Source organism: Stegostoma tigrinum, chromosome 13, assembly GCF_030684315.1.
Source record: "Stegostoma tigrinum isolate sSteTig4 chromosome 13, sSteTig4.hap1, whole genome shotgun sequence".
Taxonomy (NCBI): domain Eukaryota; kingdom Metazoa; phylum Chordata; class Chondrichthyes; order Orectolobiformes; family Stegostomatidae; genus Stegostoma; species Stegostoma tigrinum.
The window spans coordinates 36547500-36566176 of NC_081366.1; the positions used below are offsets into that span (position 1 = coordinate 36547500).

An 18677-nucleotide genomic window follows, 5' to 3' on the forward strand; every position below is an offset into this window, starting at 1 on the left:
AAAAAGTAGCTAGTTACATGGTTGATGGGTTTGTTCTAATTTTCCAAAACACATGTAGGTTCGGGGAAGGTTCTGTTAGTTGGGAGTTTAGCTAATTAACTTCTTTATTCAAAAAGCAAGGGAGACAAAGAAATTATGGTGAGATAGGGAAAACTTAAAAGCTATGACAAGTTAAGCTATTATTAATAACATTAACAAACCACTTGGGGAAGTTTCAGTGTTTTTGTTCAACAAATCATGATGAACTAATTTTTTTCAGGTAGCTTAAAGATGTAGCTTGTGCTGTAGATTAAGGGGGAACCGGTGGATAGATTTTACTTGGATAGAAACAAAAGATAGGAGCAGGAGTTGGTCAAGCATGCTGCACCAGTCAATATTATGGCTAATCATCAAGCTCGATACTATATAATCCTGCTTCCCTGCCCTGTATCCCCATATTCCTTGATGCCTCTAACCAAAAGAGATATATCTACCTCCATGAAAACACTAGAAGGCCTTCACCTGAATTCCTTTCTGTGCCAATGCATTTGTCAGGCTCACACTCTTGGGGGGAAGAGAGAAAGAGATTCATCTCGGTCCTTTTAAAATGCTTATCTCCTTTTCCTTAAACTACGATGCCTAACATGTCTAGTGTTGTTAGGTTTCTACAGCACCCCCCCCCCCCTCCTCAATTCTTCTAAATTCCAGTGAATACAATAACTCCTCTGACATCAGTCCTGCTATCCCAGAAATCAACTTGGTAAACCTTCGCTGAACTCCCTCTGTGGCAAGAACATTATCTTTCCCCAGGTAAGTGGTGTACACACTATTCCAAGCATGGCCTCACTAATACCTTGTGTAACTGCAGCAAGACATCCTTGTTGTAGTTGAATCATCTTATGAAGATAAAATAAAATATTCCTTCTGTACCACTGTGCTTACTTTCAGTGACTGGTGCATGAGGTCACCCAGATCTTGTTAATGTTCCTCTCTCAATTTACAGCCATTCAAATAATAGAAAGGTAAACTATTTTTCTTCACATTTATCCACGTTATACTGCATCTACTATGCATTTACCTACTCACTCAGTATTACAAATCACACTACAATATCTCTGCATCCTCCTCAGCTCACACGTTCACCCCGCTTTGTGTCATCTTTTTGTGATATTACATTTCAGTCTGTCATGTAAATCATTAACACATGTGACTACTGGAGTTCTAGTACCAATTGCTGAAGTAGCCCACTGGTTACTGCCTGCAATTCAGAAAAAGACCCACTTATTCCTACTGTTTTCTGTCTGCTAACCAGTTTCCTACCCATCTCAATGCATTACCTCGATACTAAGCACTTTAACATGTAAAATTAATCTCTTATGTAGGACTTTGTCAAAAGTCTTCTGAAAGTCCAAATAAACTGCATCACTAACTGTGTATAAGTTTACACATTCTCACTGTTTCTGTGTGGATTTTCTCTGGGTGTTCTGGTCTCCTCCCACAATCCAAAGATGAGCAGGCTGCATGGACTATTACCAGGGCTGACCCACCTAACCTAGACATCCCTGAACACTATAGGCAAATGTATTATGGGCATAGAGTGGAGGTGTAGGCCTGGTGGGATACCCTTTGGAGGGTCAGTGCAGACTTGAGGCTCAGATGTTCAGCACAGAAACAGACCCTTCGATCCAATTTGTCAATGCCAACCAGATATCCTAAATAAATCTAGTCCCATTTGGTAAATCCTTCCTTTTCATATATCCATCCAAATGCCATTTAAAATGTTGTACTTGTGCCATCCTCCACCACTTCTGGCAGCTTGTTTCATACATGCACCACCCCCTGTGTGGAAAAAGTTGCCCCCTTAGGTCTTTTTCCTTCTCACCTTAAACCAATGCCTTCTAGTTTTGGACTCTCCCACCCTGGGGGAAAAAAAGCCTTGTCTATTTACCCTATCCATGCCCCTCATTGTTTTTTAAATAAATCTATAACTTTACCCCTCAGCCTCTGGTGTTCCAGGAAAAATAGCCCCAGTCTATTCCCTATAGCTCACACCCTCCAACCCTAGCAGCATCCTTGTAAATGTTTTCTGAGTCCTCCAGTTTCACAACATCCTTTCTATAGCAAGGAGACCAAAATTGCATGCAGCATTCCAATAGTGGCCTAACCAATGTCCTGTGCAACCACAACATTACCTCCAAACTCCTATACTCAATGCATGGACCAATAAAAGTAAGCATACCAAACACTTTCTTCACTTGATGTGCTGAATGGCCTCTGCACTGGAGGGATTCTGTGACACTATGCTTGCATAATGTTCAGTGCCATTTGTGAATGTTCAAATACTTAAATAGTCCATGGCCGAATGTAGCAAGATGTGGATAATATTAAGTCTTGGGCTAATAAATGGCAAGTGCCATTTGTGCCACGCAGATGCCTGACAACAACTATCTTCACCAAGGAACAATCAAACAACTGTACCTTGACATTCAATCATATCACGACCACAGAATCCATCACTATCAGCATACTGGCGGTTAGGACTGACTAGAAACTGCAATACAGAGCAGATAAGATGTCAGGAATCCCACTGACTCCCCAGTCACCTGTGGCATCACAATCCTGTCCATCGTGCCTACAAGGCACAAGGTGGGAAGTGTCTGAATACACATTGCTTGCTTGGATCAGTGTAGCTTCAACACCACTAAAGAAATTCAACACCATCCAAGACAAAGCAGTCAACTCGATAGTCACTACATACTCAAAACGTTCAGTCCCTCCACCACTGACACACAGCAGCAGTATACTGCCTAGAAGATGTACTACAGAAACTCACCAAGGCTCCTTTGGCTGCGCCTTCCAAATCCATGACCATTACATTTAAAAAGGACAAAAGCAGCAGAGACATGAGAACATCACCACAGGCAAGTTCCTTAATCCTGCCCATCATGGGTCTATGTACTTAAAATGAACTGCAGTGGGTGAAGGTGGCAGATCATCACCACCTTCTCAATTGCAATAAATGCTGGCCCAGCCTGCAAAGCCTATTTCTCCTAAAATAACTTTGAAAAAATGATTTTACTTAATTTTCGTTCAATTTTTCCTAACTAAATCTATTTAATATTACAATATTGTGCTAAAGTCCTGCTGATGAAGACTAGATTGATGTCTTTTGAAGTAAAGGATATTTCAAGGGGTTAAAAACAATGACCAGGTGGGGTGAGTTGCCCATTTTCTGGGGAAGGCCAAAGGACGTGTAGTACTTCTGAAAGGACAATTTCCATACAGTAGAAATGTGCTCATATGAGGGCCAAAATAATGTAAAGTAAGATGCCTAGAAAATAAAACTGCAACTGTAACCAGAAGAAAATTCATTAATTGTAGATCTAAATAGATGTTTGATAGCACAGACGATGCATAAATAATCTGGACCAGATGGATTACACCCCAGAGTTCTAAAGGAGATAGTGGAAGCGTTAGTGGTGGTCTTTAAGGAATCACGGGAGTCAGGGAGCGTCCTAGGGACTTGAAAATCACTAACGTGACACCCCGTTTAAGAAGAGAGTAAGGCAAAAGACGGAAAATTATAAGCCGATTTAGCCTAACCTCATTCGTAGGTAAGATTTGAGTGCGTTGTGAAGGTTGAGATTTCTGAATATTTGGAAGTGTTTGGTAAAATAGGGCAAAGTCAGCATGATTTCATCAAGGGGAGGTCATTCTTGACAAAACTGCTAGTATTATTTGAGGAAGTAACAAGCAGGGTAGACCAAGGAGAGCCAATGGATGTTATCTACCTGGATTTCAAGAATGCCATACAGGAGGCTGCTGAGTAAGATAAGGGCCTGTGGTGTTAGATGCAAGGTGCTAGCGTGGATTAAAGATTGGCTGTTCACCAGACAGTGGGGATAAAAGGGTCTTTCTCAGGATAATAGCTGTTGACAAGTAGTGTTCCGCAAGGGTTAGTGTTGGGACCACAACTTTTCACTTTATACATTAATGATCTAGATGAAGGAACTGTGGGTATTCTGGCCAAGTTTGCAGACGATACAACGATAGGTGGAGGGATAGGTAGTATTGAGGAGGCAGGGATGTTGCAGAACGATGTGGCTGGGTTAGGAGGGTGGGCAAAGAAGTGTTAGATGGAGTACCATGTGGAAAGTGTGAGGTCGTGCACTTTGGTAAAAAAAATAAAAGCATGGACTGTTTTCTATATGGAGAGAAAATTCAGACGTCTGAATGCAGAAACTTGAGAGTTCTAGTCCATGATTCTCAAGGTAAGCTTGAGAGAAGTTTGAATCAGTAATCACGAATGCAAATGCAATGTTGGCATTTATTTTGAGAAGACTTGAATATAAAAGCAGGGGTGTACTACTGAGGCTTTATAAGGCTCTGGTCAGGCCACATTTGGAGTGTTGTGTGCAGTTTTGGGCCCCATATATCAGGAAGGATATACTGGCCCTGGAGCAGGTTCAGAGGAGGTTCACGAGAATGGTCCTAGGAGTGAGAAGCTTAACATATGAGGAACATTTGAGTACTCTGGGACTATACTCACTGGAGTTTAGAACGACGAGCCGGGGTATCTAATTGAAACTTACAGAATACTGAATGGCCTGAACAGAGTGTATGTTGGAAAGATGCTTCCATTGGTAGTAGAGACTAGGTCCCGAGGGCACAGGCTTAGAGTAAAGGGAAGACCTTTTAGAACGGAGATAAGGAGAAACCTCTTAAGCCAGAGATTGGTGAATCTATGAAATTCACTGCTTCATAAGGCTGTGGAGGCCAGGTCATTGAGTACATTTAAGACTGAGATAGATAAGTGCTTGATTATCAAGGGGATCGATGGTTACGGGGAGAAAGCGGAAGAAATGGTTGAATGACAGAATGGACTCGATGGGCCCAATGGCCTACTTTCTGCTCCTATGTCTTATGGTCTTATAGAACTTGAGTTATTGAAATTGTTGAAGATAACAATCTTGTACTGATCAGAAGAATTTACAAGAAAAACTAAAATGGAAAACAATGTTTGTATTATATGACAGGAGTGTGCTGATTGTTTGTTTGGCAAATGGAGTCTGGTTGAGGTGTTCCCAAGAAAATTGCACCAGTTAATGATAACTGATATTTAACTTGCTAAAAGGCAGATTCATGCTGACTGGTCCGACCAGTGCACTAAGAAATGACCGAGAGAATGGCTGTTACACGTTTGGTTCTGAAACCGGAGTAGTGTGTGCATATGTTTCTTCTATCTGTAAGTAATAGACAGGGCTTTGTTCTATGTGTAACATCCAGTTCACACACTGTACCATATTATAAGCCCAACTGACAGTCCTAAATTGGTTGTCAGCATGATTCTTTGCACACTCTCAATTATATTACAACTGCCTAATTGCAAGATTTTGGCTTGCCAGTCAGGCTGACTGTACAGTGCACTTTTGCATCGTGGAAATATCCAGGACCCTGTTGTAGATTGAAAGAACGTATATACACACTACTGGTTTCAACATAAACAAATGTCAGCCCCTCTCTTTTTCAGGACAATGCCTTGGACAATCAGAATCAGCCTGCCTTGTTTAAAACATAAAGATTAGCAGTTAACTGGCAGTCATCACCAACTAGTGCATCCTTTACAATAATACTTCTAATAAGCGTCCACTTGCTGACCATTCAGTACTCCCCTCATTCTGTATCAGTGGATTTTTTCTTTGCTTTTGTGTTTCTTGTGTATTGTTTTAGTAAGTTCAAGATGAAAAGATATGGCAATACACAAATTTAAGTACACTTAAGGAAAGAATTACGTGATTCATATATTTAGACAAGGTAATATTTAGTACATACTCTACAACCTTCTGGAAATATCCTGCAGGTGGAATTATTTGACCAGCCACACTTGGTAAAGATTCAGCAAAAAATGCAGCAATCTAGGAATATAGGAAGATCAGAAAAAAACTTGAAATCAGTAGCGAATGATAATATATGCACAATGTATACCTAACATCTAAATTCAAGAGCATGTAGTGATGTCAAAATATTAGTATTTCGTAGACAGAAATCCACAAATTTTTTAACTTTGCCAGTGTCTGGTGGCCACCTAGCTAATGAGACAACAAAGATGCCAATAATATTTTCTGAGTTAGCTGACTGGAGCCAGTGTATATTGGGCAGTACAAGTGATCTAACTGCAATAAACTGCAGAAAGAATGCTGACAGCTTCCAAGGCAGATCCCTATCCAATGACTTCTGCTGGAATACTGACCTGGATATTGTCTTACAGGACTCAAACATCCTCAGCTGTGTTACCACAAGATAGAAGAGTTTCTGAACATTCACTGATATAAAAAAGAAAATAATACTGGAGATTTTGGAATACAGCAGTAAAAACAAAAAAAAGTACTTCAGCGACCCTGTCTGATGATAAAGAGACAATAGAGTTAGAAGTTTCAGATCTATCACGTTATCACAATAGAAATAGTTAAGAGATTTCTTCAACTACTAAGACAGGGAAAAGAGGGATTGTGGACTAGAAAGAAGAAGAGAGAAGGTCTGTGACAAGATGGAAGTTTTGGGGAAAATTAAAGACATCAGAGCTGGTGGTCTAACTGGTAATGGGACAAAGAAAGAAATAAGAGATGGGTCGATAAGAGTTGTCCACAGAGTTAATAAAATTGTATCTAATGGATGCAGATTGAAAGAATGACAGCACTGATTATATAAAGAACAAAGATAGTGCAGCACAGTTATAGATCTTTTGGCCCATCATGTCTGCAATGACACATGGTACCTTTCTATACTCCATGCCTCAACTGATGAAGGCAACATGCCTTTTTTAAAACAAATTGAGTTATGGTGTGGGTATCTCTGATTAGGCCAGCATTTAATGCCCAGAGGGCAGTTAAGAGGCAACCACATTGTTGTAGGTCTGGAGTCACATGTAGACCAGACTAAGTATGGATGACAGGTTGCCTTCCCTAAAAGGCAACAGTGAACCAGATGGATTTTTCCAAATAAAAACCTGCAAAATCTGCAATGGTGAGATTTGAACATGGGTCCTCAGAACCTTTGAAGAGTTTCTGGATTAACAGTCTCTTGATAATGCCACTTGGCCATTGCCTCCCTTGACCAACTTATCAACTCACGTTGCTACTTTCAGGGAACTGTGGATGTTTACGCCTAGATCCCTCTAATGCTTCTACAGGTTCTGCCATTTACTGTATACTTCCCTCCTGCAACAGATCTCCCAAAATGCATCAGTTTGCATTTGCCCAGATTAAATTCCATCCGTTATTTCTCTGCCCAAGTCTCCAGCCTATCCACATCTTACGGTACATTCCTCACCTATCTACAGTTCCTTTAAATTTTGTGTCGAGCACACACTTACAATCATACCACTTACATTCTTGTCCAAATCATTTATATGTAATTACAAACAACAAGGGCCCCCACACTAATCCCTGTGGAACACCACTGGTCACAGATCTCCAGTCTCAAACACACCCTTACACCACTACTCTGTCTTCTATAATCAAGTCAGTTCTGTATCCATCTTACTAGTTCACCCACGATCCCATGTGACTTCACCTCCTGTATCAGCCTGCCACAAGAGAATCAGAATTTGTTGAATTCATTGTCAATTCTATACAATTATAAAATGTCAACTTGAAAGCTTAAGTACAATTCCTTGAGTTTTTCCTGAGCTTCAGTGGAACATTGTAGGAGGCTAAGGAAAGAGAAAGCAGAGTGGAAAGGAGAATGAAAGTGGCAAACCCCCAAAGTTCAGGGTTACGTTTGCACACTGAATGGAACTATTCCACAAAGTGAATTATCAGTCTGCATTCGGTCTCCTGTAGAGGATACTACATCAGGAGCAGCAAATACAGTTTACTAAGCTGAAAGAAACAAATTTTTTTTTGCTTTTAAACTGTGTTTTGGACCCTGTTGAATTTGATCAATTCATAGTTTACAGTTGGACATTTAGACCCAAAGTAACCAGGAAGAATCAACATAGTTTTGTGAAATAAAAGTCCTACTTTCCTTGAGATAGTAGGAACTGCCCACGCTGGAGTCTGAGAATAACAAGGTTGTGGAGCTGGATGAACACAGCAGGTCAGGCAGCATCAGAGGAGCAGGAAAGCTGACGTTTTGGAATGGACCCTTCAGGAAGGGGAAGGGGGCTCAAATAAATAGAGAGGGAGAGGCGATGATAGTTGGATTGAGGAGCAGATAGGTGGGAGAAAAGATGGACAGATCAAGGAGGCAGGGACGAGAGGGTCTGGTCTTGAGATGAGGTCGGGGGTGGGGAGATTTTGAAGCTTGGAAGTCCGCATTGAGGCCATTGGGCTGCAGGGTTCCCAAGCGGAATATGAGATGCTGTTCCTCCAGCCTTTGGGTGGCATCGTTGTGGCAGTGGAGAAGACCCAGGTTGGACATGTTGTCTAAGGAGTTGGGGTGGGGGGTTGAAGTGGTTCGCCACTGGGAGGTGCAGTCGTTTGTCATGAACTGAGCGTAGGTGCTCTACAAAGCAGTCTCCAAGCGTCCACTTGGTTTTCCTGATGTAGAGGGGGCCACGTGAGGAACAGCAGATACAATATACCACATTAGTGAATGTGCAGCTGAACATCTGTTTAATGTGGAAGGTTTTCTTGGGGCCTGGGATGGAGGTGAGGTGGGAGGTGTAGAGGGATGTGTAGCACCTCCTGTGGTTGCAGGAAGAAGTGCCAGGGGTGGTGGGGTTAGTGGGAAGTGTGGAACAGACAAGGGAGTTGCAGAGACAGCGTTCCCTCTGGAAAGCAGATAAGAGTGGGGAGGGAAATATATAGCGGGCTCAGGTTGCAGGTGGCAGAAGGAGTGGAGAATGGCGCGTTGAATCCAGAGGTGGATAGGGTGATACGTGAGGACAAGGGAAATTCTATCATTGTTGTTATTGTGGGGAGGGGGTGTGAGGGCTGAGGTGCGGGAAATGCGAGAGATGCAATCGAGGGCGTTTTCGACCACTGGAGGGGAAATTGCGGTCCTTGAAAAGCGAGTCCTGCTTTACCAATTTTTTGGATTCTTTGAAGAAGTAACATACGCTCTAGATAAGGGGCGGGATTTCTTTCACATAACTTGATTCAATCTTTAACATGGATGCCACACAAAAGATATTTTAAAAAGTTCATTCATGGAATTTGTACATCACTGGTTCCAAAAACATTTTCTTAGCATATCCCTACTTGCCCAGAGGGACTTTAAGAGGCATCCACATTGTCACTTCTGTTGCGCAATATCTATTGTCCAGCTGTAACTGCCCTGGAGAAAGCGGTGGTGACCTTCCTTCTTGAACCACTACAGTCCATGTGCTGTAGGTAAGCCCACAATGCTGTCAGGGAGGGAGTTCTAGAATTCTGACCCGTGACAGTGAAGGAATGACAATATATTCGCAAGTTAGGATGGTAAGTGGCTTAGAGAGGAACTTTCAGGCAGTGGTGTTCCCACATATTTGCTGTCCTTGTCTTTCTAGATGGAAGTGGCCATGGGTTTGGAAAATTTTACCTAGAGACTTGGTGAATTTCTGCAGTGCATCTTGTAGGTAGTACATACTGCTGCCACTACTGAGTTTTGGTGGATTTTTTTGAGGATGGTGACAACTTGGCTGTTTATTCTTACCACTCATACTTCACTCGATACAAAGATTTAACTCCAAGATGGACAGCTAGTGCAGATTGTATTAGGAAACTGATTTTTCTTTGCGAAACAAAAATCACCATGTTCATGATTATTGGACTGAATTTTAGATTTTTGTATTTGATGGATGTGGTGCCAATCAAGTGGCCTGCTTTGTCCTGGATGGTGTTGAGCTTCAAGTCTTGCTGGAGCTGCCCTTTTCCAGCTAAGTGGGGAATGGCCCTTTGTATCCGGACTTGTGCCTTGTAGATGGTGGACAAGCTTTGAGTTGTCACAATGCGAGTTGTGCACTGCAGGATTCCTAGTCTCTGAACTGCTGTGTAGTTACTGTATTTATATGGTGAATCCAGTTCAGTTTCTGGTCAGTGATAACCTCCAGGATGTTTCATAGTGGGAGATTCAGTGATGGTAATGTCATTGATTGTCAAGGCATGATGGTTAGATTCTCCCTTGATGGAGACAGTCATTCTCTTGCATTTCTATAGCGTGAATGTTACTTGACACTTGTCAGGCCAAGCCTTGATATTGTCCATATTGCTCTGCATTTAGTATCTGAGGACTTACAAATGGTACTGCACATTGCACAAACAGTGAAAATCTCCACTTCTGACCTTAAGATGTGGGGAAGATCTTTGGTAAAGCAGCTGAAAACAGGTGAGCCTAAGACACTTGTGATTGTTAGACCTGAAGGAAGTCGGAGGAGTTAAAACATATGCCTCCTCTGTACAGGCATAAATGTCATAAATTCCCTGCCTCTGTACTGGGTTAAAAACAATTACACCTCTAACACTTCTGAAGGCTGATAAAAGGTCACGGGTCTGAAACACTCGTGGGCATGATGGTACCTCACTCAAAATTTATTCAATTTCTTAGAGGTAATACTGGGGCCATTATCTTTACAGATGCTGCCGGATTATGTTTCTATTTTTACTGCAAATGCCTACTGTTTGGTTACTTAAATATAGTTACTGTGAAAACAAAATTTAACCATTTGCTTAACTGTTAAGTTCCTAGACTAAAGTGAGATTTGCTGAATAGCCATCAACCACAGGAATCATCCATCTATAGACCTAGAAAGTTAGTCATGCAATATTGATTTAGGATCGCAGAGTTAAATATAGATGTCCAAAACTGCTCACAGCTGTACCACTCTGCTGTGTCTCTTTTGTTAAATCTTTTGTTGCGAGTTTCAGTCCAAGAAGTGCTTCTGAGGCTGCTTTTCCTGAGCAATTGCAAGACAAGTCCAAGGGATACTGCTGAGAGGTGAGGATCCTTAACACAAACTTGGAAGAGCGAAGATGTTGATTACAGAGTCCTGTTTTATCAAGTTGAACTCAGGTACCGGCCTAACACGATTTTAAAAAAAGAAAACTGAGATGGCTAAAAGGCAAAGCCGAAAGTGTTCACCCATATTCTCCTGGCCTGGCATGGCAGTCTTTTGGCCTGGCATGGCCTGAGCATGGACTTCTGGCTTTGAGGTGATTCCAGAACAGTAGCCCAGCGTGGTTTGAAGGCTAAGTGGGAAGGACCATTGTTCTGAACCTGATTTTCTCATTTATTCCTATAAACTGCAATACTAGACTTTCTATTTTTTTTCCTAAGAGCTTGGACTGCAGAAGCTGTACCTAGCTGCCTTTACACCTAAGATGGTGCCATAAGGAGTGATTTGTACTCAAATTTGAGTACAGTGAAAAGTTTACATGTGACAATAAAGCTAATTCATTTCCATTCAATCTGTTCAGATGTGTTATGAAACATCATTACGATGGGTTGGAGTTAAACCAGACTTTCTGGCCGACAGACGCTATCACTGCTTCACAAGACAACCAACACTCTGCTGTTTAGCTTTGTGAACATGGCATCTCATTGTCCTTCTCACCATTGAAATTACATGTTTTATTTGAAAGTTCAAGTACACTTTTAATAATGTAATAGGTATTAATCACTGCCAGTCAACTCTTTAATTCACAAACTGATCTGTTCTGGTTCAGCCACATTAATGTGATGGTCAAGAAAGCATAACAATGTTTCCACTTCCTCAGGAGGCTAAGGAAATTCAGCAAGTACGTAAGGAATCTTACCAATCTTTATAGATGCAGTACAGAAAACCTCCTATTTGGATGCATCACAGCAATTGCTGTTCCTAAGACCGCAAGAAACTACAGAGTCATGAACACAGCCTAGTCCATCATGCAAACCAGCCTGCCATCCAGTGACACCACCTGTACTTCCCACTAACTCGGGAAAGCAACCAACATAATCAAAGACTTCTCTCTCTCTCTATGGCCATACTCTCTCGCATCCTCTTCCATCACGCAGAAGATATCAACGTTTGAATACATAAGCAAAAAGATTCAAGAACAGCGTTTCCCCCACTGTTAATTGACTTTTGAATGGATTTCTCAAATGTTAATTCTGATATCTCTCTCTCTCTCTCTGCAGCTGTAACACTGTATTCTGCACTCTGTTTTGCTACGCTGATGCACTTTCTATGGTACAATTTGTCTGTATAGCATGCAAAATAACATTTATCACGGTATCTCAGTACATGTGACAATAATAAATCAATCAATCACTCAATCTGTTGTATAAAGCAATGGTTCTGAAAGGGTGAACGTTGGAGACTGTATTAAACTCACCTAATCTAACAATGTCATCCAGTCTTGGGTGGCGAAACAAACAGGTTATATGTGCCATTCCTGAATCTTGATAGTCTTAGTTTTTATATCTGACTTACCAATGTATCTTGTACCTATTGATATCATGCAGTAAACAATGTTTAGTCATTAAAACAAGAACTACTACTTTTAATTCTCACTGGTAGTTCATCTTCTATCACTGGTAACCCAACAAGCCCTTAGACTCACCATAATAAGAATTGGTGGCAGTATCCTTACCCAACTGTCCCTAATATCATTGTTGCTCTACCTATACCAAATCGACAACAGCAGTTCGAGAAGGTAGCTCACCACTACCTTAAGATCAACAATCATTGGGCAACAAATGCTGGCCCAGCTAGCTCACCCTCATCTCTTAAATGAACTGAAAAAAAATTAATTGGCAGTGGTTAGTTCCAAAGCAAAATACAATACAAATCATATTTTTGTCATTGATTTTTGCTGATCCCTTTAAGATGTCAATTTCCAATATTAAATTCTGGAGCAATGTATATCCATATGTTTTCCATGGTGGAATAATGGTAATGTAACTGGACTTGTAATCCAGAGTTTCAGGTTAATGGTTTGAGGGTATGGGTTCAAATCCCACGCTGGTAGAACTTAAATCCAATATGTAAATCTGGAATGAAGGGAAAAAGCTAGTTATGTAATTGCAGGCATGACCCCATTGTTGACTACTATTAAATTCCATCTGGGTCGTTAATTTTCTTTCAAGGCAGAAATGTACCACCTTTACCTGGTCTGGCCTACATGGGACTCCAGACCCAAAGTAATATCGATGCATCTTAAATACCCTCTAAATTAATGTAGCAAGCCACTCAGTTCAAGTGTAATTAGGGATTGGCAATACATGCTGGTCTTGCTGGCAAAACTCACCTCTGTGAAAGAATAAAGTAGATGGTAATTTTATCAATAAAATCAGATTTTTTTTAACCATCTCTTAATCCTTGTTCGTCTGCATATAATAGATTAAATATGCGGTTAATTCCACACTGTATCTCAGACAGTGAGTGTGAACAGACACTTATGGTAATGCCACACCAAAGCTTGTTACTTGCATACATCCACTTCCATAAAAGCCATTAGACTCTGACTGGAAGGATGAATTCTAATCGAAATATTTTCTTAGTGTCTACTGTTCCAAATGGAAAAAAACATGGAAATTTCTAAAACATCTGCAGCATCAAGGCAGTAAAAAAAAATTAGACTTGAGGTTCAAAATACAGAACAGTTGGCAGAAAAATAATGATTTTCAAACTCTATTACCAACTTTCCTAACTACGCATGAAATTTCAATGCAAACTGACCACTGAATCAAATGGATCCTTGATGGCATTTATCCTTCACGTGAGCAACTAGTTATAATTAAATGTAAGCACTCTGTTACCATATCCCTTCAATCTTCCCTCATTCATCTATCCATTCTTATCTCAAACCCTCACATAGGTTCTGCCTTTATCATTAACCTTAGATGTTAATTACAGTTTCACAGATCTCTATATAAAGAAACCTCTTATGGTTCCTTTTTTGCATTTTTATTCTTGTGCCTATGCAAAACTGATAATTTGGTAGACCTTCATCTTGCCCAATTTTCATTGTGTTAGTGAAACAAAATTGATTTCATATTCCTGCCTCTAGAATTTCTTTCCGGATAGTTTTATTTAGTTATATGGCGCAACATTGTCTTAACATTAATACTGTACCTTACGAGTTTTCTTCTTTACTTCATCAATGACAGCTTTCACTTCATTCGCATAAGCCAAGGCTGGATCAGGGTGATCCTCCCTGAACATTCCCCGGTATGTATCAGGAATAGGTGCCTGTCCAGGAAGTAATATATGTTTTAATTGAGAGGAAAATCACAAAGTAAATCCTCTGATAAACAGTAACAGTTTAATGACTAGATTTCAACATACCACATGAACCCAATCCTTCTGTGGTCTTAGACTTCGGAATTTATAAGGGCTGATATCTATCAATGAATTAAGGTGTCCATGGTAAGCACTTTAAATACAAAGCAGAATATGGTCAGTAGCATGTATATTAGAACATAGAACATAGAACAGTACAGCACAGAACAGGCCCTTCAGCCCACAATGTTGTGCCGACCATTGATCCTCATGGATGCACCCTCAAATTTCTGTGACCATATGCATGTCCAGCAGTCTCTTAAATGACCCCAATGACCTTGCTTCCACAACTGCTGCTGGCAACGCATTCCATGCTCTCACAACTCTCTGCGTAAAGAACCTGCCTCTGACATCCCCTCTATACTTTCCACCAACCAGCTTAAAACTATGACCCCTCGTGCTAGCCATTTCTGCCCTGGGAAATAGTCTCTGGCTATCGACTCTATCTATGCCTCTCATTATCTTGTATACCTCAATTAGGTCCCCTCTCCTCCTCCTTTTCTCCAATGAAAAGAGACCGAGCTCAGTCAACCTCTCTTCATAAGATAAGCCCTCCAGTCCAGGCAGCATCCTGGTAAACCTCCTCTGAACCCTCTCCAAAGCATCCACATCTTTCCTATAATAGGGCGCCCAGAACTGGACGCAGTATTCCAAGTGCGGTCTAACCAAAGTTTTATAGAGCTGCAACAAGATCTCACGACTCTTAAACTCAATCCCCCTGTTAATGAAAGCCAAAACACCATATGCTTTCTTAACAACCCTGTCCACTTGGGTGGCCATTTTAAGGGATCTATGTATCTGCACACCAAGATCCCTCTGTTCCTCCACGCTGCCAAGAATCCTATCCTTAATCCTGTACTCAGCTTTCAAATTCGACCTTCCAAAATGCATCACCTCGCATTTATCCAGGTTGAACTCCATCTGCCACCTCTCAGCCCATCTCTGCATCCTGTCAATGTCCCGCTGCAGCCTACAACAGCCCTCTACACTGTCAACGACACCTCCGACCTTTGTGTCGTCTGCAAACTTGCTGACCCATCCTTCAATTCCCTCGTCCAAGTCATTAATAAAAATTACAAACAGTAGAGGCCCAAGGACAGAGCCCTGTGGAACCCCACTCACCACTGACTTCCAGGCAGAATATTTTCCTTCTACTACCACTCGCTGTCTTCTGTTGGCCAGCCAATTCTGTATCCAAGCAGCTAAGTTCCCCTGTATCCCATTCCTCCTGACCTTCTGAATGAGCCTTCCATGGGGAACCTTATCAAATGCCTTACTGAAGTCCATATACACCACATCCACAGCTTGACCCTCATCAACCTTACTAGTCACATCCTCAAAAAACTCGATAAGGTTTGTAAGGCATGACCTACCCCTCACAAAGCCGTGTTGACTGTATTTGATCAAGCCATGCTCTTCCAGATGGTCATAAATCTTATCCCTCAGAATCCTTTCTAACACCTTGCAGACGACAGACGTGAGACTTACCGGTCTATAATTGCCGGGGATTTCCCTATTTCCTTTCTTGAAGAGAGGAATTACATTTGCCTCTCTCCAGTCCTCAGGTACGACTCCAGTGGAGAGCGAGGATGCAAAGATCTTCGCAAGTGGCGAAGCAATTGCATTTCTCGCTTCCCAAAGCAGCCGAGGACAAATCTGATCCGGGCCTGGCGACTTGTCAATCTTAATGTTTGACAAAATTTTCAGTACATCAGCTTCCTCTATCTCTATCCATTCCAGCATGCACACCTGCTCTTCAAAGGTTTCATTCACTACACAGGTCGTTTCTTTCGTAAAGACAGAAGCAAAAAACTCATTTAGGGCTTCCCCTACCTCCTCAGGCTCCACACACAAGTTCCCTATGCTATCCCTGATCGGCCCTACTCTTTCTTTGACCATTCTCTTATTCCTCACGTAAGTGTAAAATGCCTTTGTGTTTTCCCGGATTCCTTCTGCCAAGCCTTTCTCGTGCCCCCTCCTGGCTCTCCTCAGACCATTTTTGAGCTCCTTCCTTGCCTGCATGTAATCCTCTCTAGCTGAACTTGACCCTAGCTTCCTCCACCTTATGTAAGCTACCTTCTTCCTTTTCACTAGAAGCTCCACCGCTCTCGTCATCCAAGGTTCCTTTATCTTACCCCGTCTTGCCTGTCTCAGAGGGACATATTTACTCATCACTCCCAACAACTGTTCCTTAAACAATCTCCACATGTCTATAGTTCCCTTACCATGGAACAACTGCTCCCAGTCCATGCTTCCTAACTCGTGTCTAATCGCATCATAGTTTCCTCTTCCCCAATTAAATATCCTCCCATTCTGCCTAATCCTCTCCTTCTCCATAGCTATGTAGAATGAGAGAGTGTTATGGTCACTATCACCAAAATGCTCTCCCACCACAAGATCTGATACCTGCCCCGGCTCGTTTCCGAGCACCAAGTCTAGAATGGCCTCTCCCCTCGTCGGCCTGTCAACGTACTGCGTTAGGAAACCCTCCTGAACACACCTTACAAAAACAGCTCCATTCAAATCTTCTGCTCGAAGGAGGTTCCAATCAATATTAGGAAAGTTAAAGTCACCCATTACAACAACCCTACTGCGTCCACACTTTTCCAAAATCTGTCGACCTATGCTTTCTACAATCTCCCTGCTGCTATTGGGGGGCCTGTAGTAAACCCCTAACGAGGTGACTACTCCCTTGCTGCTCCTAATTTCCACCCATACTGACTCAGTAGGCAGATCTTCCTCGACAATGGAAGCTTCTGTAGCTGTGATACCCTCTCTGATTAAGGTAATATTGCATTAAGGTAATATTGCATTAAGGTAAATCCATAACTTAATGAAAAAAAAAGCCTAAATATTGTAATACAACAGAAATATCATCTTCAACAAAATACAGGCATTGGGTATGGAACTCCATGCAGGATACCACTGTAAAGAAAACTGCTTAAAGTTGAAAATTTTCTAAAGAACTATGTATTAAAACCTGTTAGCTCAGCAATTCACAAACTTATTTAAACTAACTTACTTGTCTAACACAACAATATCTTTGTGTTGTGTATATTGTTGAGCCAGCCTGATGGCAAGATCATTTGCCTCTGAACTGTAATAAGATAAGAAAGGAAATAATTTTTTAGCTGTACATGAGCAATGAAAATATCAAATTTGTCTCCTAGTTACCTATAAGATGCACTTAAAATCCCAAAAAAAATTGACATTTTAACATTCGTATCATAGTGTGTATAAAGAAAATGCTCATTGTAGATTCTCCCATAATGTAAGTATTTGTTTTTTCGCAGTTGTCTTATGTCGTATTCAGTCTGTACTTTAGTTCTGACTTTCTGTGCGATTTTGTCATTTTTCCTGAGAAAAATCAGGGATTCTTTTTGACTAGCAAAATGAGAAGAAGCTGCACCAACACTTAGTTTTTTCTAACTTTAGAACCTGATTGTCCCTGAACCTCACTGGAATTTCACAATCTAGTTGGGTGGACAGTCTGCGCTGGTATTCTACCCAATTTATATCAAGACTCTGTTTTAAAACAAACAGCTTGGATTAGGAGTAGACTATTTTTTTGCTGAGGAGTTGTTGAACCCATTTAGGTTTCTATAATATCTCAAAGAGTTCACTGTTGTTTTCCGATTCTAGCACAAAAAGTAACAGCTTCATTGGAATCTTGGTTGCCTGACCAACACCCAACATACTAGGCTACCATTTCCCTACAGGATAAAGGACAAACAAATCACAGTCTGGGGCAGGGTATCTGCAATTTGGTAAGAACCCACAGGGAGCAAGCAGATCTTTCTTTCATGATAATATTCACCAGGCCCAAGAAAATTGTTGTTATAAAAATTATACTTGGTCTACAGAAATGTACACCATGGCATATAAAGAGCATTATTAGATTAAAATTGGTATAAGACTTACTGATAATTAAGAAACAATTCTTTCTTGATTTGTTTTTTAGTTTTTTCTGTCACTAACAGTTAAACATTGTCCTTTTTGGAAGTTTAGAAAAGTGCTCATGGCAGTAGATGTAGATTAAAATGTCCAGCTCTTGTTACAAGGGAATTTTATTGTTTTAGGAGATGGCACCTTAATACTATATGTTGGCCAGGAAAGATAATTGCTTCTTTCAAAGTGTGTGTAGGATCTGCTTAGAAAAAAAGCAGTAAAACAGAACACAAGAGAATATTTAAAGGAAGGTAAGTAATCTAAATTTAAAAAATACTTAATGTTAAAGAGTTGCAGACATTTTCACCCTGATGTATATAGGTGTTTTATATATGTGTGTGTGTGTGTGTGTGTGTATGTATTAGGAAAGATTTGCAGTTAAAACACCGTCAATTAATGTACAAAATATAATTTGACCCAAAACCGTAAAAGCATATCTAATTTATTCTCCTTTTGAGAATCTTGGTGAACTGGAAAATGTCCTGGAAATAAATTAAAACTATTCCAT

At 40.9% G+C, this 18677-nt stretch overlaps 1 protein-coding gene across 3 annotated transcripts in view; it reads right to left on the reverse strand.

Annotated features, from left to right (window-relative positions):
- Positions 1-18677, reverse strand: part of LOC125458140 (5-phosphohydroxy-L-lysine phospho-lyase-like) — a 42597-nt gene that overhangs the window by 11658 nt on the left and 12262 nt on the right. For all 3 annotated transcript variants that reach the window (XM_048543052.2, XM_048543053.2, XM_048543054.2), the window contains 4 exons: positions 17244-17318; positions 14228-14315; positions 14015-14131; positions 5812-5894 (listed from right to left, as the gene is read on the reverse strand). In XM_048543052.2, coding sequence (XP_048399009.1) covers positions 5812-5894; positions 14015-14131; positions 14228-14315; positions 17244-17318 — 363 coding nt within the window. The remainder of the gene's footprint in view (positions 1-5811; positions 5895-14014; positions 14132-14227; positions 14316-17243; positions 17319-18677) is intronic.